Genomic DNA, 23,685 nt, shown 5'->3' with positions numbered 1-23,685 from the left:
GATGCACTATGGGCATACACTGCTACAGCAACTCGCTCTATATTGAACTCTGCAACTGTTCATGTTTGTATATAATTTATGAGTAAGGAAGTGTCCTTACAAAATTCCTTGGGCCGCATAATAAACTTTGTGATTGTAAAGTCTCATTTCACAATGTACAATAGTGTTTTGTGGTTTGTTAGGGCCATTACAAATGTCAAATAATGAATTGTGGTGCCTTGCAACTTGGAATGGTACGCATAAATACATGAGACAAGTTTTGCTGTTGCAAAGCATGGAATGGTTAGTGCCCTCTATGGGCATGTGATGATCATTCATAAAGTGTAAACTGTCCATAATTGACATCTTCCAGTGTGTTTATGAACACAACAGGCAGGCAATAGGAGGAGCAAGAAGTGGGCCCAAGGATCCTGCATGCACTTACCAATGAGCATTTTGAAGATGTGCCACTGTCTGTGGCATTGTGACCCTGTCTTTTTATTTCCAGAGCCTTTTGGCTCCAACAGCATGGATCCTTTGCCTCCCAACATTGATAAAGCCCAACAGAGAAGCTTTTTGAGTCTTGAAGAGAGACTTATCCAGCTCCTCGCAGAAGATCCTTGGTATAGCTTGTATAAAAGAGGTACACAAAGAAACATTCACAGAAAGTGGCCATTTTATGCTCCTAGCAAATGTGCTTGATCAATGGGACAATCCATTAAAGTAGAAGTGCTTTACTGAGAACAGAGTTGTTTGTCAGTGAAGCCAATCATGTGCATGGGACTGCTGGAATCAAGACATTGCCTGCATTTGTGTCTGTTCTTAGCAAGTGCATTCAGATGCTCACTGTCTGCTCTGGGGGCTGTGCCACCTGGCCTCACATAAACCACTTTATTCAGCGTTCTAACAGCAGCCCTCCCTGCCTGTCATCAGCCTGATGCGTCCAACAGAAAAGATAGTTCAGGCCCAGCCTCTTACCCCAAAGCAACTGCACTGTGGGGCAACAGTGCATCAATGTTCTAGCGTTAAATATGGCCCAAATTCAACCTCTGCTATGGGATTCTACATCACAGCTGTACAAGCACAACTCTGCATGTGTGTGCTCCCCACAAGTGTGCAAGTGGAATACAGTGATCTTCACAGGAGTGGAAGGTTTTACCCTGGTGCTAACACTGATGGCTGCTGTTCTCATTCAAGTGATTAATGTAAGCAAGCCTTTATCAAAGGTTCAGGACTGTCTCCTATGGCTCGATACTAGCTGCTCTGCATGAGGGCCATGGTATACCTGCCTTTGGACAGCTCATAGACAACTAAAACTGTAGGCAGACTCCTCTGCAGACTCCGCAAACACAACAAGATGATGAACAGAGTGCTGAAACTTTTCAACCACTCCCCGATCTGGGTTTGATCAATCGTTCTGTTGCTCACTATGCCTCCACAGTTTAGACCCAAACATATGCAAATCAGTCTTGACCCTGTTCCTCATGGGAGCAGTCCAGCCTGAACTACAAGACCAGGTCCACTCTGGACCAGAAACAAGCAACCTGGGACCGGTTTCGGGGTATTACTCCTCATCAGTCAGGCTAGCTTGAATCTAGTGGCACAGCGAGCAAGAGATCCACGTCTGTGTATACTCACGGCCCTTAGGGAGAACATAGCAAACACGAAAAGATGATCGATGGAGTGCTGAAACTTTTCAACCATTCACCCCAGTCACAGATCTGGGTTTAATACATCGTTCCTTTGCTCACCATGCCAGCTCATTTTTGCCCCAGCCATATGCAAATCAGTCTTGACCCTGTTCCTCTTTTTTTGTGTTGCATTTTCACCCTTAGTGGGAAGGGTATGCCCAGACGTGGGTCCCATGCTCGCTACACCACCGGTTTTAAGCTAGCCTGGCTGATAATCAATCAATCAAATATTTGTAGAGTGCACTACTCACCCATGGGGGTCTCAAGGCGCGGGGGGGGGGGAGGCAGCTACTGGTCGAACAGCCAGGTCTTGAGATTTCTCCTGAAGGTCAGCAGGATATGGGGTGATGCCCCAAAATCGGTCCCAGGATGCTTGTTTTTCAGTTCCAGGAGGACCTGGCCTCGCAGTTCAAGCTGGACTGTTCCCATGGGGAACAAGGTCCAGGTTGAATTGCATATGGCTGGGTCTAAACTGGAATGGTGTGGCAAGCAAAATAACAATGGATTAAACCTAGATCTGTGACTGGGGGTGAATGTTTTACAAAGTTCTACATTCCGTCCATCATCTTTTTTGGGTTGCATTTGCATTGCAATGTGTGGATGCTGTAAAGAGGCTACGTAGCTTATGTCATCACTGATAGTTGCAGCACTGAATGGCTGTAGGTGAGTAGCTTCAAAATATGAATGAAGCATCCAACAAGCAGTGGCAAAAGGGGGACGACTCATTACTGTTACAATGTGTGTTTTAGCCAATGCTTTTTTCATATTGGTGAAGACCTGGCAACTCCCCCCAACATTAATGTTTTGCAAAAGCCATGACACAACAAAACATGCTAAAAGGCTGGCAGCAAATGCCAGAACTGTTGGCTTTAAAAATGCCTGTTTAATTTATTAGGTGGGAGGCTTTCTTCTCAGAAAGTCAAAGACCGGTATGTCCATTTTCCAGTGGTTGACACATGTTATTGATGCACAGTTGATACCAACCAACGCCAAACTCTTGCTCCGACTTTCTCGAATCCACAAATAATTGCAGTACTCTAAGGCCTTAGGGAAAGCTCACAGAGAGGGATAGCGATACGTAGGTCTGTACAGGATGGAGTACACGTGGGCTGTACAAAATTCCCTTTACCTTGCTGACCATGCCTACAGCGGCTTGAAGGTTTTAAGGGAACCAGCATGCAGCCCGTTCTTGTTTTTTTTCCAGACATCTTGTATGCATCGGTACAAAGTCTAAGGGGCGTAATCACCGCCACAAACCTATGTTGGTCAGCTTCCAAAAAGACATATGCATGGACAGTAATATCGTGAAATAAAAATTCTGAAAGTATAAATACACGGATTGTTACATCTGACAGCCTTGCTGTGGTACGCCCCAAACATTTTGCTGTTGCTCCCTGAAGTTTTGGATGAACTCTGTTTCGTTAGCATTAGGACTGTGCACACTTTACCCCTGCTAACCAGGGCTAAAGTGCTTGTGCTCTCTCACTTAAACATGGTGACATTGACGTATACATCATTTGCATATTTAATTTACTTGTAAGTCCCTTGTAAGCAGTACTCCGTGTACCTAGGGCTTGTAAATTAAATGCTATAAGTGAGCAGCAGCACAAATTGTCATCCACTAAAGTAGTACTGGATAACATGTCTTAGGCCTGCCACTGCAGCCTGTAGTGCAGTCATAAACTTCCATTTTGACCGGGCAAAATAAACCTTTTTCCTGGCCTATACATTCCTTTTTAAAGGTTTGTCACCTCTACAGTTGGCTTTAACCTCCCCTAGGGAAGGGTGCATGGTATTTAAAAAGTAGAACATGTGTTTTACTATCTCTCCCATAGATTAACACTGGAATACCTTATTATATTCAATTGGCGCTATTATAAATTGAATTTTAAATCCTTTTTAATGTTAAAGTTTGATTTTAAGTGACCGTTTTGAAAATGGCACTTTTGGTAAGTGGAGTTTTCTTGTCCCAACCAAATGTGCCTTTCGGCTGGCGTCTTCGGTCTCATGACTGTGAATAGCTCAGCTGTGAGGGATTGTGTATTGCTTCCAGACAGTGAGACAGAGATAACGTAGGTGTGAGGGTAGAGTCTTCTGATTGGATGGCTGGGGAGGAGCTGTCCGTGCCGTGATTACATTTCAAATTTCCCAACCTGCAACACACTCAAAGGAACCTGACAGCAGGTCTCCCCATGTCTTTTCTACCCTAGACACTTTTAGGCCAGGGCCAGGAAATCCCCAACATAAAAACTGTCACCAGATATAAAAATGGAACCTTCATTGCTACTACTACTCTTCAGAACACTTGTGGACCTATGGAAGATTCCGAAAAGGGACTGACCTGCTGCCAGAAGAATTGTCCTGTTGTCTTCCGAAGTATAGAACTTTAGTCGTTTGACCTTGGAAAAAATATCACATTAATTCATTGCCCTCCATGTGGTAAACCGCCATCCCCAAGTCTTGCTGAAGGAAAATTACCCAAATACCTATCCTCCTTGGAGATGAATTAACTCCGATTCATACACCTCTTCAGAAGCGTTTATGGTGGTGTCCCTGTCACACGGTCTGACTTCAGGAAGATTAGCAACACTCAAAAGTTTATAGGTATTAGACCTGACATCCATGGTATGGAATTCTCCCAAACCTTTATCCTTCATTCCCTTACTGAACTGATTTTTGTTGGCATTAGAACTCTGTGTACAATTCCCCTGCTAGCCAGTGCTAAAGTGATTATGCTCTCTCCTTAAAACATGGTAAGGTTGACTTACACCTGGTTGGCAGAATTATTGTACTTGTCATTTCTCAGTAAATGATACCATATGCACCGAGGGCCTGTAAATTAAATTCTACTAGTGGGCAGTAGCCCCCATTTTACCATCCAAAAGTAGCAGTGAAAAAAAACATGTCTCAGTCCTACCACAGAAGTCTGATTTGCAGTTTTAAACTGCCATTTTGACCAGGTATATTAAACAATTTGCCAGACCTAAACCTCCCTTTTTAATACTTATGTCATCCCTAAGGTAGCCCTGAAAGCTTATAGGGCAGTGTGCATTGTATTTAACCCCTTCAGTGCCCATGACGAGATGGTCTCGTCATGGGCCGCGGTTGCTCTGTGCCCATGACGAGACCATCTCGTCATGAACTCCGCCCGCTAATAGAAAGCCCGGCACAGGGCGGGGAAAGGGCGTGGCACACAAGGGGTTAAAAAGTAGAACATACATGTTTACGTTTTACACACCATGACAGTGGAAAAACTCCTAAAGCCTTTCTTCACCTTTGTCAGGCCTAACTCTCCTATAGGCTAACTCCGGGTAACCCTATTGCTTTTAATAAGTGCTAACTTCAGATTAGGAGCAGATGGAGATATGCTGTGTACACTTAAATGAATTGTAATTTAAAATCCTCTTTAATTGTGACATTGGATTTCACGTTACAACTTTGAAAATGCCCCTTTTAGAAAGTTGGTATATTCTTGCCCAAACCAATTGTGCCTTTCTGCCAGTGTCCTGGGTCACATGACTGTGAATGGCACAGCTGTCGAGGTTTTATGAGGTACTTTCAGACAGTGAGACAAAGGGAGCCAAGGTGTAAGGGGAGAGGGTCTTCCTGACAGGGTGGCTGAGGAGGAGCTGTCCCTTTCCCTGATTACCTTTCATAGAGCCCTCCCTGCAGCACACAAAGGATACAGTCACAAGACATACCCTTGGTGTTGTCACTCTCGACAGTTTGAAGCCAGGACCAGTGGAAGGGGAAAAACTGACCAGAATCAGTATGGGTTAGGTCAGGGAATTCCCCTATACAAAGGCTGGCACCAGGTATAAAAAGTGGACTTTTAGAACCTACAATCAGGACTCTCCTGGACCTGTGGAAGATTCTGAAGAAGGACTACCCTGCTGTCAGAATAACTGCCCTGTTGCTTGAAGGACTGCCTTGCTGTCCGAAGACGAAGATTGGTCCTGCTTGCCTTGATCCCAAGTTTCCCAAATTAACTCCAAGAGTCGATTGGATGACCTCCTGTGTGAGCATCAGGGATACAACATACTTCCAGAGTCCTCCCTGTAACTACCCAGCTGAAAAGCTTGTCGCAACTGCAAACCGGCATGTTTGCACCAAAACTCTGCCACCCATGATGACTACCAATGTGAAGCTCCAGCGGGACCTGCTTGTCACACCAACGGTGGCCATCTACAATGACTGGCAACATGAGACCTGTATTTCTTGCTGTCCACAATCATCTTTGATGATCCACCAACGTGACACTCCAGCGATGATCGTCTCTGCATTACAGCAAGAACCAAGATTTGCAGGCTGATTTCTAAACGCCATGCTCTGGAGATCTAAGTAAGAGTTTGTGACAAAAGTACTGGAACAGTCCAAGCTATCCCGATACCTTCCATGAGATTAATTGCCTGAAATTATTAGATTGTGTAGATTACTCTTGGGATTGTGTAGAAGAGAGAGAATGTTGGGAAGGAGAAGGGATACACCTATCGATATTTGTAAGAGATGTAGAAACCATATCTGGTATGGTCAAAAAGGAGTTCTGATTACCAGAGAAGAGAATTCCCTCCTGATGATCTGTGCTAGGCAACAGGATATTAGAAGGACCGCCTGAAAAGCATAAGGCAGCCCCTGATTCCAAGGGTGAAAAAAGGCATTTGAAGCTAGAGCCTGTGGATTTGGTATGCAACTGAAAAACCTGAGAAGTTGTGTGTTCAGCTGGGAAGCGACTAGGTCCACTGAAAACAAACCCCACGTTTCCTGAAGTAGTTGGTAAACTGGGATGTGCAATTGCTAGTCATTATTGTCTGAGATGATGAGAGTACCAGAATGCCTCCAAACTGAGATGCCCTTAAAGATATTCATCCATGACTGAAATATGATGTTGTAGGCAGTACTCCCAAAACTGTTTTGCCAGATTCGCTAGTATTCGGTAGCGTGTTCTTCCAATGTGCTTGATGTATTTAACTGCTGTGAGGCTGTTCATTCTCAATAGAACCGAACAATACGTATGTTTTTTGTGAAACATTGGATTGCAAAGGAGCCAGCAAGAATCTCTAAATAATTAATATGCATGAAGAACTCCTTTGCTGACCATGCACCACCAGATGAGAACTGACTGAATTCACCTCGCCACCCTGACGAGCTTGGGTCAGATTCTAATAGTAGATCTGGGGTAGTAGTGAAAATTGATCTGCTTTTCAATGCTTGTAGATTTTCTAATCACGAGATTGCTTCTTACCTCCTCTTTGCTCTAGAGAGATGAGGTCTGAGTAACATAAGCCTCTTTTGAGATGGCAGATTTTGAGGCTCTAAAGAGCACAATAGTGAAGAGGACCTTGGAATATGGCCAGAATAGAAGAGACTAGTATGCCCATTATTCGCTCCAAATGGTGTAGGGGAATTGAACAGTATTAACTCCTTCCTGATAATTTTCAGCTTCTCGTCTGGAAGTTGAAGTGTAGAAGATGTTGAGTTCACTAGAAACCCTACAAATTCTTTTGATTGCACAGGAGAAAGTAGTGATTTTTGTTGATTATAACAGAACCCTAACTTTCCAAAAAGCAGGATCATTGTTTGTAATTTGCATATTAGCAATGTTTTGCCTTGAGGCATGATCAAAATATTGTCTAGGTAAATTAGAAGATGAACCCCAAGTACCCTGATGTGTTCTTTTACCGACTTTAACAACTTGCTGAAATGCCAAGGAGCAGAGCAAAGACCAAAAGTGGTGGGGAGAACTTTTAAAAGTTACCCTTCAACTGGAGTTGGAGATGCTCTTGAGGAGGGAAAATTGAAACCGAAAGATACCATCTTTTAGGTAAAAAAAAAAACATGCAATTGAAAGGTTGTAGACAGTTTTGAAGATGGAGGATAGTCTCCTTCTTCAAGTGTCTGTAAAGGACAAACTGATTGAAGTACTTGAGAGATTTATTACTGTAACTGACGTTTTTGGACTTTTTCTGACCGGGAATATATTGCTCAGAAACCCTGACTGATTGTAGTCTGTCATTCAAATTTCCTGTTTTAGAAGGAAGTCTTTTACCTCTTGATCTTTGAGGCTGGTATGTGCTAGCATCCAATCATAGCAATTCCACCCCCCCGCCCGCCCCCCAGGATGGTGATTTTGTTGTACACTTACCGTTGCCTTTGGCATAACGGGTTTTCCCTCTAAAATGGCCTCTGCCCCCCTTCACCTCTGTGGATATAATGTGGGTCACGGGTAAAAATACCCTGACTGACCTCTGCAATTGGAGGATTGGAGCCTGAAGTCTGATTGATAACGACCAGCAAAATGGCCCCTTCTTCTACCAGTCCTTGAGAAAACGTACTGGCCAAACATTTTTTAGGAATAGCTGAGCTTTGTTAATGGAGCATAAAGTGTTGACAAATTTTGACATTTGGTTTTGGTGATGCTCTCCTGGGAGCTCAAGTCCCTAATCTGGGTCCTCCCCCTCTTCATTATAGTGCTCCTTTCTGTTCCTTGTCATCCATCTCATCTTCCTCTGAGGTGGCCTGCTTTCTCTGCACTTCCTCAAAATTTCTCAAGGCTACCTAGAGATCTAGCTTGGTAGCCTTTTTGCATGCTTTCAATTCATTTTGCTTGCAGAGTTTCAGCTGCTCAGGCCTGCAGAGGGTGTCGATGTTGCAGGCATCCAACTCCATGGTACAGCAAAGAGCCTAAATTTAGACAAGGGGGAAAAACAATTAAGAGACTAAGAAATAATTTAAACTTGTATTGGTCTTAGATGTGAATTTGTAGTGTACACTAAATCACTATATATCACTGCACAAACACAAGTCCTATCCTCACAACTGATCACCAATTTAAGAATTTGGATTCCTGGTTGAGTGAGGTACAAACCCTTATCAAGCAGTAACCAGAATCCTAGTCAGGGTAAGTCACAAACACACCCTAAATTAGCATGTGCGTACCCTCTGGTAGTTTGGCATAGAGCAGTCAGGCTTAACTTGGAGGCAATGTTTAAAGTTTTTGTGCAACACAGTAAAACTGTGAAAACACCACACAAAGATGATTCTGCACAAGGATAGAAAAATAGCTCTTAATTTAATAAATAAAACAAGAACAGAACACAAAAATCCACGAAGTAGAACGTGAGATTTTTAAAGAATTTAAATTTTTTAAAGAATAAACTGTAAAATAATACAAAAAAGCAATAAGCGCTTACATGATATATCTGTTCGCCAGACCGGGACAAAGTCAAAAGTGCAGGCTGACCACGATGGAGCATAGACCGGATGACTGGATACAGGGACCCAGTGAGGCCTACTGAACAAAAATATTCTAATCCTGGTTGCATCAACGAGAATGCTTGGTGCAGCCGAAGCGATGCTTCGGTGTTGATCCTGCATTCTCTTGGCTGTAGGATCGTCCATTTTCTCCACACAATAGCAATGATGCATCGATTTTCTCCACGCAGCAGTGGTGATGGGTCAGTTCCGAGTGCGATGCGCCAGTTCTGAAAGCGACATGTCGATTCTGCTCCAGCAGCAGAGGATGCGTCGATTTCGAAGGCGATGCACAGGTTCTGAGGACAATGTGCGATTCTGTTCCTGCAACAGCTGTGAGGCGCCAATTTTGCTCCCGCAGCAGAGGATGCATCAGTTCCATTGAAGCAAACACCTTGGGCCCACTTCCAATGGTCCAGGTGCAGGAACAGGATAGTTGGAAGTGTTTTATGTCCCGGAGACTTCATGTCAGGAGTCCAGCCAGCTAGCACTTGGAGTCACTCTGGGTTCAAGTGAAGCAGGTCCTGTTTGTCTCACCCATACAAGCGAGAGTAACAGGCAGCAGGGCAACCCAGCAAGGCAGCAATTCTTCCTGCTCAGTAGTCCAGTAGAGTGGCAGTCCTTCAACACAGCAGTACTTCTTCCTGTTAGAATGGTCACAGGTCCAGAAGTCTGCTGAAGTGTTAGGGTCTGAGGTCCAGTTCTTATCCCCAGTGGTGCCTTTGAAGTGTGGGAGACTTCAAAGAAGGCTCCTTGAAGTGCACAGAGGTCCTCCCTTCCTGCCATGGCTCCAGAGTCACTACAGGGGGATATGCAGCCCTTTTTGTGGAGACATGACACAACCTATTCAGGTGTAAGTGTGAGGCTGTGCCCTGCTCATCCCTCCTATTTCCCAGGATGGCCCATCAAGTCGCACCTAAGCACCCTTTGTGTGGCTGTCTAGAGAGAATACACAAAGCCCAGCTATCACCCAACCCAGACATGCAATCTGAGACAAGCTTCAGGCACACAGGGCCAAAAGCAGGAAAATGCCAACATTCTGAAAGTGCCATTTTCAAAATTGTAATGATAAATTTGACTTTGTCTTTAAAGAGGATTATAATTCCAATTCCATATGTATAAAACATTACCGATCTACGTCCTTTAAATTCCGAATTACAGCCAATTAAACGTAAGAAGGAATTCCCAATGTTATCCTATGAGAGGGGTAGGCCTCACAGTAGTGAAAAATCATTTAGGAGTTTGTCACTACCAGGAAATGTAAAACATAAAAGTAAATGTCCTACCTTTTACTTGCATAGCACCCTGCCCTATAGGCTACCTGTTGCATACCTTAGGGGTGACTTGTATGTAATAAAAGGGTAGTAAAAGGCATAGTAGGGGGTTTAAAATGCCAAGTTGACATATGGCAGTGTAGCACTGCATTCAGGCTGCAATGGCCGGCCTGGTACAGGTTTCAGAGTGTTCCGTAGGTGGGTTGCACAATACGTCCTACAGGTCCACTGGTAGCATTTAATATACTGACACTGGGTATATGGTAGATGCCAATTGGGTATATGTCAATCAATCCATGTTTAGGTGAGTGAGCACAAGCACATTAGCATTGTTAGCAGTGGAAAAGTGCAGAGACCTAAGGCCAACAAAAATGTATTCAGCAAATTGGAGGCAAGTAGGCTAAAACTTTGGGGGAAGACCATCCTAAGGCTGATAGACCTAATTGAAGAGATAGGGGGAACATACAGTGGTCTACATGACACAATTCCCCAATGGGAAGCTGTCCCAGGGGACAGATTTCCCTTTGTGAATCAGATTCCACGCCAACAAAGGTGATCGCAGTTGCTTAAAAAATAATCAATATGTCGTTGCAACTTGCAACAAGAAGAGAATGCTCCTTTCAAGTCTTCTTATAATTGCAATTTGTAATGAGTCACAGAACCCCACTGGGGATTTGGAAAGACACGCCAAAAGGGGTTTAATACATCTCAAAACACTAGTTTGCAATCACAAGCCCTCGGCTGTTGTGAATTGCAGGGTTTGCAATCACAAAACTGTTTTGTACAGAGGATCCTTGATTTGAAATTTTTGATTTAATCACCACTAAATATGTCATCTCTAACCTTGAGCCTTTACATTACATCAAATTGTTTCCGTGCCATCACATACAGCTGGACCTACTTTGCAGGCAATCTTTATATTCGATTGGCCTTTTCTAATCTGAGAGTGTTATTGGCATTCTCACCATGGCTACTACTCAATCCTGTTTGCCACTCATCTCCCAACTAATGAAAAACCAGCCTATAAGAAAATATGAATTACTTGCAGTCGAATACAGAAGAAACTGTCCTTCCCTGATCTACATGCAGAGTTAATTGCCAGCACCTCATCACCTGACTCTTTTGCTTGACCAGGACCTGCTTTCACTTGCACAGAATTGAGAGGTCTTTAACATGTTTATAACACTCCAGAAAAAACACAGCACCAGAAGAACTAGAACACCTACTTGTTTCACCAAAGATTTAGCCATTCTTAAAATGACTAACAGAGCCTTGTAGCACCAATAGAGGAAGGGATCAAATGGCTAACATACTGTGTTACTTGCAACAGCTAAGGATTTTAAGGGCTTCCCTGAAAGAATCAAAACTGAGCTGCTATCTACTTGCATTACTAAGGTCCCTGTCTTTCCACTGCATAGCTCTGGGACACTCTTGGGAGTAGCTATGCACTGTATAAATGTATATAACATAACGTATAACATAATATTGTTCAATATCATCTCAGACTTCCTGAGCTATCTTAGTAGCTTTGTGATTCACCAACATCACACTGCTTGAATAGAGCAAAGAGACTGGGAACATTTCTCGGATTCAAATTGCCATTTGTACTTTCAGATGAATCTCCTGAGCTACTAACAGGAACGCTCAATAATGGTGTCACATTCTACTCCTCCTCGCAGCTCTTGGAAGTTCAATTCTCTAAAATTCCCCTGAGTTCAACTTTCCTTTGAATCTTTGCTTTCATGGTATCCTTAGGGGCACCCTTCTAAACACCACTGGAGGATCATTATTTAGAACAATTATTAACTACTTAGTCAAAAAGGCAAAGTTCCCTTCAGGATCTCCAAACATGTTATATAAAGTCTCTTATATAAACAAAAAAGCTTTAGGCATGAAGTGCTGATCTATTTGGAGGGTGGCAATTGATCTTTGGAGATAGCGTGACCAGGGATTCCTCTCTGATTTGAAGATATTCTAAATAATTGCTTTTATTGTCTGTCTTGCGTTCTAGAGAGCACACGACCCATAGTACTGTCCCCTCATATTACTGACCGGTTTTAGCTGCAGCATCATTTATTTTCATTCGTATACATACTAACTCAGAACATGTATAGAAAGAACCATCAACACCACACATCATTAGGATTTAACAAATCCAACATCTGTTATCAAGCCTGATATAAGGTCCTTTGTTTGCCAAAGCAGTACAGTGGCTCTCCCAGCCAGAGATGAAAATAGCCAAATATTATCTCTACTCACAGAATGGTCTATTGTCCACTACTGCACAAGAGGTTACTCAATGCCATGCTCTTATAAATGTTTAAAATGTTTCCCTAGGGCTGTCAGAGTGCTAACGCACCTATATCCCTGGACGTCCTCCCCTCACACGCTCACTTCACCTGAGATTTCTACTAACCATCACTACCTCTTCTAGCACCAATAAATTGCTCATTTCAACACAGAACCAGACTGTTAGTGGAGTTGATTTGATCTCTACATTTCACCACCAATAACAGCTGGAATCAACCTCTTCAACACCTGACAAACATTATTCCACTCCTGCATTTGACCGGTGGAGCCGCAGTGCTCCAAGAACTCAGTACTCCAGAACCTGGCAATACAGACCTTCCTGTACTGCAACATTTGTCAATCTATAGCGGGGTAGTCCACGTAGTACCAATATACTGTTCATCTTCAAAACACTTCATTGCTGTCAGAACGTGTACTCAAATTTGTTCTCTGATGCCCACAAACAAACAATATCATGAATATCAACACCATGCTTCATCAGTAGCATCTAAACAAAGAATGAGCTTAAGAGTCCAGGAACCATCTATAAAGCCCAAGTGGAAACGAGACTCAATGTTTCAGACAAAGGTGTTGCTCGAATATGAATTTACCGTGACAAAACAAAAGACAAGAAGCGTTTGGCAAAACAGGAACTGTTTGTTGATTTATGCACTGAGACCAAGGGTACAGTGACAGAAGCGGGTCTGAGGACTGTCTCAAAGTACAATCACGTTTTTATACAGTTTTGGGTATCATAAAAAACCTTCTGGTGATCCTTGTTTGGTAAAAGAAGACTTTCCTTGTCTGTGGAGGCGTAAATAAGGCCCCAGATAAAAAATCAAAATGCAGGTGGGCCTCAACCTTGCTTGGACACATTGGCCTTGTGTGCTTTATTGGGGCCAATTTCCCTGGACTATTGTGGTGGTGCTGCGTTTATCTGGGGAATGGACCTGGGTTTCCTGTTCACTTGTTCGCCTGCCAGCTATGTGCCCCCCCACCTGTGACTTGTCAATCAGTTACCGCAGGCTTAATTTGCGGAACCTTCCTGACAATGTATTTCTGAGTCTGGGTTGATGGAGGATTCAGGATGGCTGAATTTGATAATAGTGGTGTGCTTTCGTTTGTATATGCAAGTGTATCATAATAAGCATTGGCATAGATTTTATCAATATCAACAAAGGTACACAGGATTGTACTGTTCCTCCCTCAATTCTTTTTCCTGATCCTGTCTCTTTAGCAAATCCTCTGTTGTTAACATTTTTGTTTGTGTCTGGAAAAATAGCTTTCATTCTGAAGTATCGAGATGTCACCATTGCACTTTGACCTTCCCTTTATCTGTAACTCTAGCCACAACTTTAAGGTGTTGTTAGTGCACCATTAAACTTTTGGTTTACAAAACTGTTAACAACCGGCAAATTAGTGCCAAAGGGATGGGATTATATTGATGTCTTTATTGCCATTGGTGTGCAGAAAGCAACTGTCATTAGTAAAAAGCCAGCTTGGTACAATTTCTGCTGTAGGTAGGTCCTCATGCCTAAAAAAACATCACCTGAGCAGTTCACGCTCCCTGCACACCAAGATGTTGATTCAGTGTACAAAAACTTTATTTAATTCCTAAATTCAGTCAAACTCATTTCCCTACTTATATCAGGACTAAGTTAATGTATTATTCCAACTTCAGTGCTGGAATATGTAAGGGCAGGTGCTTCACATTAGTGTTTCACGTGGGTTTCAGGCCAAAATTGTTGTCACAAGGTAATTATGCAAGGTTGATATTTTGGTAGTCCATGTTAGAAGTCATTTGTCCCCATTCACAATGTGACGTGAAAAGATGTATAATTGTTTAATGAGTGGACATACATTGAGTTGTCAAGTGGGAAATGCTTGCTATTCACAAAGTACAATTCACGTAGATGTGCAGTAGTAGCATAATTTCAGTAGCTGTGATAGTCCACCATGTCAGCTGAATATTCCACTATGGAAAAATTACTACTAAGGTGTAAAGGTGGGTGTCTAAAAGGGGATGGGCCAGAAAATGGGGGATGCATCCGCAGAAATGGTTGTGGCTATTGTAAAATGAAGGAAAGCACTCGGGAGGGCAAGGCAATACACTGATGCCCATTCGAAAGCATAGGTCAGCAGGGAAGGACGTCTATTCTCAAAAGGAAACACCGCCAACTAATAGAAAGTAAAATCTTTATTCTGTATCCAGTATATAATACAATTATGCATAAACAAAACATTAAAATAACAGTCTGCTTCAGAGGTGAATGGAACCCATCAGTCGATAACCTATAAATTTCAAATGATCACCATCGCCCTTTAAAATATTCCTTAAAACAGTCCTACATTTTACAGCTCTTGCACAGTTAATTATTATTCCCTTTAAGCAGTGCCTATGTGCTGTTTGCACATTACGAATTACATATATCCTAAACACAGGTTTTACAAAAAAAATTGAATTAATACTTTGCAGGCAGGGACATAACAAATAAAAAAGCATTTTGTGGTGCCTTTACATAGCCAGCAACTAGAACTGGATGATGGAGAATTCCAGTCCACAAAAAACACAGTTTTCATAATGGGGAAATCTAAAGCAAAGAAACTTTACTCTAACTATCACATTCAGAGTTCAATACATATCGTTGTGAGGCAGAGTATCCACAGCTCCAAAAGTGTTCTGGGTTGATGGTGTCAGGGGTCCAGTACTTATGCTCAGTTGTGACTCTGATGTGGGGAGACTTCAAAGAGAGGCCTTTGAAGTGCAGAGTCCCTATCGATCTGCATTGCTCCACACTTACTACAGGGGGTATCCAGCCCTTTGTGTGGGGACAGGACGCAGCCTATTCGGGTGTAAGTGTCAGTTCCTCCTTCCCATCCTGCATCGGATGGCCAATCAGGATGTGGGTTGCCCATCAATCACACCTAAGCTCCCATTGTGTGTAGCTGTCTGGAGGGTATGCACACAGCCCATCTCTCACCCACCCCAGACATGTATTCTGAGACAGGCAGAAGGTACCAAACTTTCTAAAAGTGGCATTTTTAGAATAACATTTTTAAATCTAACTTCACCACAAGTTAGGAGTTTAAGGTGTGATTCCAGTGACGACAAACCTGGGGGTCCTCTCTACCCAAGTGGAAATTAAACGTATAAATTGTAATAACGTAATCCCAATCTAAACCTTTGGGAGAGATAGGCCTTGCAATAGTTAAAAATGAATTTAAGAGTTTTTCACTACCAGGACAGGTATAACTTAAAAGTACATCCTACTCTTTAAATACACTGCACCCTGCCCTTGGGCTGTCCAGGACCTACCTTACGGGTGAATTATATGTATTGAAAAGGAAGGTTTTGACCTGGCAAGAGGGTTAACTTGCCAAGTCGACATGGCAGTTTAAAACTGCCCAAACAGGCTCTGCAATGGCAGGCCTGAGATATGTTTATAGGGCTACTGTCGTGGGTGGCACAATCAGTGCTGCAGGCCCACTAGTAGCATTTAATTTACAGGCCCTGGGAACATGAGGTGCATTTTACTAGGAACTTATAAAGTACATTTAATATGGCAATTGTAGACAAGTCTATGTTACCATGTTTAAAGCAGAGAGCACATGCACTTTAGCAGTGATTAGCAGTGGTATGGTGTCCAGAGTCCTAAGGCAAAGCAGGAGGTCAGCAGGCAAAAAAGTAAGGGGAAACCATGGCAAGAATGCCAGTTCTAACTATATGCATAACTTCATTTACCTTGTATTTTATTAGTTCACACAAAATCATTATAGAGAGAATACTTGAACATTAACACAAATGGTTTTGGTAAATGACTGGTTTAAGTTAACATAAAATAAATGTACTAATTATATTAAATACTTGATTAATGCATACTTTTCCATATGAGTTATTATGTAAAGTCATTACGAACTTTATAGAGTAATTTTAAATAGCATATTTAAATATTAAAATACACTGTCTATATCAAGTTGTAACGACAGGCAAAGTTTAATAATTGTAACCATTTTTTATATTTTCTTGTTCTAGTGTGAATGATATAGTCGCTGTGGGCCCTGACAGTTTTTATGCCACCAATGATCATTATTTTCTGAATGACATTGGTAAAACTGCAGAGTTCTTTCTTGGTTTGGCGTGGACAAATGTTGTTTATTACAGTCCAAAGGAAGTGAAAGAAGTGGCCGCTGGATTTAATTCGGCCAATGGGATTACCATGTCACTTGACAACAGGTACGTATATTTCAAACTTTTCAAAAATGATTTGTTGAAGAGTAGCTATTTTCTAAATTCTTGTCAAAGAGATCACACCATGCGCCCAGCGACATGTTGGCGCTTGCTCCCAGTCTGTGCTGTGCACACCCTTCTCGGGTACACCTGGAAGAGTCTGAGGCCTTGTGCCCGATCACAAGAAACCATGCCCTTTCCAGTGCACGTGTGAACTCTTTTGCCCCTGCACTGGACGGAGCACAGGGGTGAAAGGCAAAGCAGCGGCTGAAAAATATGCAGTCAATTTCCTTCACTGCCAGTAGATCATTTGCATGCAGGTGCAGTGTTTAACTGCACCAACGTCTCGAAGCGGCCATGAAACCTTCCATGCCCGGCTCCTAAACGGTGCACGCGAGTATGGGGAAGCAGCATTTGGGTACCACTTTCTAGGGGAACATTTGGCAATGTATCTCCCAAGAGCCTTTGCCCCATGTCCATGCCTGTTGTGTGTGTGCTGGGGAAAAGCATTCACTGAGTTGAGTGTTGCAGCATCTTCTGCACTACAGATGACCTCCAGGACTGCAACGAACAGGTACAAATGGGCGCTGCACCGCTGGGGATTTACTGTGATCTGTTCCCAGATGTCAGTTTGTTTTGCAGGACTGCTCCTTTGCATAAACTGGGCTGTGCCTTAACTATCACCCATGGTTCAGGAACATATCAAAACTCTTCTGCTGCTATTGATTCATTGGTCTTGAGATGGCAAGCAATATTTTGCCAAGACAGCGGTTAGCTTCATGTGTTCATGGGGTTGGGCATATTTAACTTCACATATGTTTTACTTGTGCAGCTATAAATCTTTTTCTGCTAATGTAGTACTTAAAACGTATTTTACCTATGAAGGCAAAAGAAAAAAAATATATCTCCAAGTGCACTCACAACATCTGCGTTTGCGCAAAAAGTTGCACATAAAGATTGTCCTGTGAATCTTAAAAGGTGAATTCCTGAAGCATCGTGACGTAGACATAAGCCTACTGTAGTAAATGTCGGACTTTTTTTAAGGGACATTGATAAATGCGGTCCGTTCTGTGGGCTTTTCTTTCAGATCCTCAGATAATATTTTAGTGTAAGCTAACTTTCAACGAGTAGTGTACATGAAGAAATTCAACCATAAATGTATGCAGAATTTTATACATTTTGTTATCTGGAACTAGAAGATTTTACTGAAGGTTCAGGAAATGTATTTAATAATCTTTGCATGAATATATTGGGTGCTATTGTTATTGAATAAACAGTTGACAAAACTTGCCGTAAAAATAGCAAATACTTAATTAGCCGAAACTTTTTAAGGTGATTAAAAAAAAAAAAAGTTGCAGAATCATTGCCTTGGTATCAGTAAACAAGAAAGAGAGGCGACCTTAGGATGAGAGTAGCCAAAAAGCCTGAAGGTAATTCTGTGAGGGGAGGTAGGCTGGTTTAACTCAGTGGACGAGTGAAGGAGAGTGGATTCATGGCAGATGATCATTCTATACAGGAAAAACATAACCAAATTGTTTGGTGTGTTGCCTGGTGAAGAAAGGTAATTGAAACATAATTAGATGCGTTGGAAATAAATAAAACAAATAATCTTAATAAGAAGGGGTTAGGGCTAAGATTATAGAGATAATATTTTCACCTGCACAAGCAAGAGAATGAATAAAAACAACATATGGCTGCTGCAAAAGTTGCTAAATGCGGTAATACACCTTGATCGGAATATTTTCAATTCTTTCATGCTATGTAGAAACATATTTACCAGCTCAGGTTTCATTAAGAAGCAGTACTCCTGATATCTTAGATATTTTTCTTAGTTTATTTAGTTTTCAATTTTCTTGAAACTGTACAGCGCATACATTAATTAACAGAAACAACGTAATGCAATACTATACAAGGAACATAAATAAAAAATCTCTCTATTTCATCTAAGATATTGCAAAAAATGCAATAGAAGAGATGAAAGTATGTTACACATATACTATGAATAATAATTTTAACCTAATAGTTCATTGTTGAAAATGGCCCTCTCTGAAGAGTCACCCCAAGCGTTTTGCCTTCCTCTTCTCTTCTTCTTTTTTGCTGAATTCCTTTTTGTTGGCTTTGGGACTCTGAGCACTATACCACTGCTATCCAGTGCTTAAGTGCATGTGCTCACTCCCCTGAACATGGTTAATTGACTTATCCACCATTTGTATATTTCATTTATCTGTAAGTCCCTAGTAGAGTGCACTACCTGTGCCCAGGGTCTGTATAATAAATGCTACTAGTGGGCCTGCAACACTGATTGTGCCGCCCACACTAGTAGCACTCGGGATCGATTTGTTGCTCAAATGGATCCACCTATTGACACCCTCAATTCCGAGTTGCTATAATAGCACGGAAGATCAAGGTGGTCAATCGGGGGAAGGAAAGGATGGGAACAGTGGGGAGGGAGACGTGTGAAATAGAAAGGTTTATATTAGAATACATTAACTATAAACCAGCTTCCTCTGAGGTATTATCGAATTCCCCAATGTCTCCCTTCTATATATTAAGTTCTTGCAGCACTTTTCTGAAGGACGATTCGTTCTCATCAAACCTTCTGTAGGTTATAACTTCTTGTTGTGAGCGAAAAGGCTTAGACCCCTCTTTGTGCATTTATACTGTAAACCGAAAGCGTGCATTATATACACACACTCTCACCAACCAACAACGGAACCAGGAACACATAGATTGGTAGACCAACTTGTATCCACTAACACTGGTGATTGAGTACGCTTCACAAGGGCGGAAGGAATAGGCTTAGCGTCAACCTCTCACAGACCCCTTGCTAAAAGGCGAACGAAAAACACACAACATGTAACACCAGCACTTCATGAAACGTAATATTTAGGATTTCACTTCAAAGGTAAGGCGTGTTTGAATCACACACTTATGAGTATCAATTTAGATATATGCACGTCGCTGTAGCATTATCAACCTTAAGTATGCAGGTATGCACTTCGTAACAGAGTTAACAGCCTTCAAATGCAGAGATATACCACCTGGTATAAAGGAATCATTTTTTTTGGTAGTGTCCCCGTAATCAAAGCCTTATTAACAAACAAACACCAACGTCATGCGCCCTTTGTCAATGCGCCTTCAAGCACCACCCTTGCTCCGGAGAAACTATGGAAAGTAACTCCAATATGGCAAATCAAGCAAAGCGTTTTCCCCTTGTAAGGGATGTCAGGCAGCTAAGAAATTGTGAAGTTGGTGTCAACGACATCCTTACCGCCCCAAACGCTGAAAAGGATCTGACTCCGTAACCAGGGAGGGAATCGCCAATCCGTCAGGCATAATCTGCAGCGTCTTCCTTGAGTTTTCCAGCTTTCATAGCCACTGGGAAAGGGAATGGCCGTCATTTCCTGTGCGTGCACGATGCGCCGCACAGGCTTCTGGGATTTGTAGTTTATCCGCTCCTGGTGCAGAAAACACCTATTGGAATCATGCTGTTTCCCGGTCCTCCACAGTGCTCGGGTAATCGTGATACACTTCGTCCAGGCAAAGGCCTTTTGTTGGACTGGATCAAGAGAGTGCATAGTGGTCCTCCCTGAAAGGTGCGTGACTCTGTATAGGCATTTTACACTGCCATGTTGACTTGGCAATTAAAACCCCTTGCCAAGCCTTGAATTACCATCTTATTACATATGTCATCCCTAAGGTAGGCCCTTGGTAGCCCATAGGGCAGGGTGCTGTGTAACTAAAAGTTAGGACATGTACGTTTTAAATGTCCTGGTAGTGCAAAACACCTACATTTGTTTTTCACAACTGTGAGGCCTACACCTCTCTAAGTTTAACATCAGGAGTTCCTTATTACACTTTTAAGATGTAATTCCTCATTGAGAAGGAGTATCTGTTATGTTTAATATCATCAAAATATCATCAAAATAGTAATGATTAATCCTCTTTGTTGGTAAAGTCAGATTTAACTTTAATATTTTAGAAATGCCACTTTTAGAAAGGTGCAAACAGAAGGAGATGATGGACGGAGTACTGAAACTTTTCATACCCTCACCCCCAGTCACAGATCTGGGTTGACTCCATCATTGTTCTTTAGCCCACTTCGCCACCCCAGTTTAGACACTGCTATATGTAAATCAGTCTTGACCCTGTGCCTCATGGGAACAGTCCAACCCGAACTGCCAAGCTATGTCTTCCCTGGACCGGAAACGAGCATACTGGGACCGGTTTCGGGCTAACGGCCCTCATCAGGCAGGCTTGCTTGAATCCAGTGGCAAAGTGAGCAAGGGATGCACATCTGGGCATGCCGTTGTTGTTAGCCTGAAACCGGTCCCAGGATGCTTGTTTCCGGTCCAGGGAAGACATGGCTTGGCAGTTTGGGCTGGACTGTGCCCATGAGGCACAGGGCCTGATTTGCATATAGTCTATCATCTCCTTGTGTGTACTTTTAGAAAGGTGGCATTTCTCTGCTCTTAAAGCTATGTGTGCCTGCAGCCTGTCTTCAATACATGTCTGGGGTGAGTGAAAGCTAGACCTTGTGCATTCCTCTAGACAGGCCAACACAAAGAAAGGTTAGATGTGACTGAGTGGCCATCTGCATCCTGATGGGTAATTCTGGGCAGGATGGGAGGGAGGTGTTGACACACCTGAATGGGCAGTGTCCTGTCCCTACATAAAGGGTTGCATACCCACCATGTAGTTAGTATGGAGCCAGGGCTGGGAATGGTGGATATCTGTGCACTTCAAAGCCCCTCGTTGAAGTCACCACCACTTCAAAGGCACACTGGGTATAAGTACTGGGTCTCTGTCCCCACCAAATCAAACACTTCTGGACTTGTAAAAACACTCTGCCAGTAGGAACTTCTGTGCTACAAGTACAGCCACTCTGCTTGAACCCAGAGTGATCTCCAAGGGCATGCTGGCTTGCATCCTCTTTTGAGGCTCTGGGATATCAGTCTCACCTCCTGTAAAAACAGCATTAGATATCCAAAGGCTTGACAAGAAGAGGGCAATTGAAGGTGCTGTCAGATAGATTGAGTTCGTCAGCTTGTCAAACAAAAATATGTAATGTCGAAGCCAGATCTCAGGCAAGAAGAAGCTGCACAGAGTAGAGGAGTTTATTCCAAATGTGGTATAGCGGATAGTACCCAACATTCCTTGGTGACCGTTCCAGGCTCAGCCAGTAACTGACTCAGTCTGAAATTCCCATCAAGGTATGCTAATATCAAGGTTCCATATGACAACAGAATTCAAATATTTAAAGCAACAACCCCAAGAACAGTATGTTATGTATCTTATTGCCTATATAGCTTGAGCTAATGTAACCAAAAAGCCTTAAGTACATTTTCTCTATCCTGAGGTTTGTATTTTCATCTCCTTCCCCCATATTGCCAGATTACATGTTTTTTTGATCGACTCTTCACCGTGGGGTGCTCTTGGCAATTTCCATCCTAAGATTATTTCCTTATCTGTGGACATTAATTTTAAATTAGACTTTGTTTGGCCCTTGAAACCCCAATTTGGAAGTCTAGAGGGTGCCGCCTAAAAGTACATTAACATCTGGGTGATTGCCAGCAGCACAGAGAGAGCAGAGGGAGGACAAAAAAGGAAATGTGCTATTATGTGGAGTGAGAAGTTCCAAAATGTGGTACAGGATTGTTACTTGATGAAGTCAATGTTGAACTATGGCGATGAACACTTGATGACTCTTTTACGTACTTCACATAACTAACCATGCAAAATGTGGATTACTGTATGTGCCTTTTGAAATAAGAGATGTCAGTAAGCTTATTTGATTAAAAAAACATTGCAGAAACCAGGATGTGATGTGGATGGAAGACCTAATCACATAGTTGTTTTAACATGGTATTATGGGAAGTAATGAAGTATTCTTCTCAAAGTCCATAGGTGGGAAAAGTAAGCGCTCCTAAAAGAACAAATCAGTTTCTTCATTTTTAAGCTGAACATAATTTTGTTTCCACAACTTTTAAAACAATCCACTAGGCAATAGTGTGGGCTGAGGGTTGATGGCCAAAATTGGTATTGCCAAAAATAGGTGCTCTTTAAATGGAATAGGAGTCTGTATTTGTTCAGGCTTTGTTTTCAGGTGGTTGTGACTAATCCAGTTTCCAGGAGCTGTCAAGATAGAAGATTGGTTATAGTAGTGTCAAGATCTTTATTGGCTTTTAACACAATCTTTATGTTGCCGGCTCACGTGAAATAAGTATACTTAAATAACTCAACATGATGCATTAGAGGTAGAACATAGAGATTAATCAATCAAGGCAAAATAATTGAGCCTTGGAGAGACCCCACATTCTAGGTAATGTGGGGTTGAATAAAGGATAATGTCTCAGTAGGGTCCTGTGGTGAAGAGAATCCTGCTTCCATTCAGGAGCTCTGCGGTCATCCAGTGAGTAAATTAAGATCAGATCTGCTGTGTCATAGGCTGAACATAGATCTAAGAGAGCTATAGCCAACACAAGACCTTCATTGGAATATTGGAGGAAGTTCATCCTGCACACCTACCCTCAATGATTCAGTGCTACAACAACAGCAAATCCCTTTGTGCATTGGCTGGAGAATGCTGCTTGACTGAACACAAATTCCTGAAACGGATTTTAAATAGTTGGTTTTATTAGCTTTATAAGAAAGGCAGTTGTGATATAGGCTGATAATGAGAACGTTTATGAGGATCCACAGTTGGCTTGTTCAGAAGAGGGCCGGCCTTTGCAGTTCTTAGTTGAGGTGGATTTATCTTTAGCTGGCACTATCATATTGCAAGGTAAGCTGAATGGTATGTGTTATATCACTAAAGCGGTGAATTATTGGTCCTTAAATTGAATAAGCTGAGAAGATCAAGAGGCTTGCACATTAGCTGGAGGAGTGAAGCAGGTCCGACAATATTCTTTACATCTGAATGTTCACCTGAAAAAAAAATGCACATTTATAACATTTTGAAACTGAACCTTTA

General features: G+C 42.3%; 1 protein-coding gene across 1 annotated transcript in view; it reads left to right on the top strand.

Moving 5' to 3' along the window:
• LOC146789243 (serum paraoxonase/arylesterase 2-like) overlaps positions 1–23,685 on the top strand; it is a 403,316-nt gene that overhangs the window by 320,306 nt on the left and 59,325 nt on the right. The window contains exon 6 of the mRNA XM_085630862.1: positions 16,518–16,718. Within this exon, the coding sequence (XP_085486988.1) occupies positions 16,518–16,718 (201 nt within the window). The remainder of the gene's footprint in view (positions 1–16,517; positions 16,719–23,685) is intronic.

This window comes from Triturus cristatus, chromosome 10, assembly GCF_964204655.1.
Source record: "Triturus cristatus chromosome 10, aTriCri1.1, whole genome shotgun sequence".
Lineage (NCBI taxonomy): Eukaryota > Metazoa > Chordata > Amphibia > Caudata > Salamandridae > Triturus > Triturus cristatus.
This window is presented reverse-complemented; position numbering and strand designations above follow the sequence as displayed.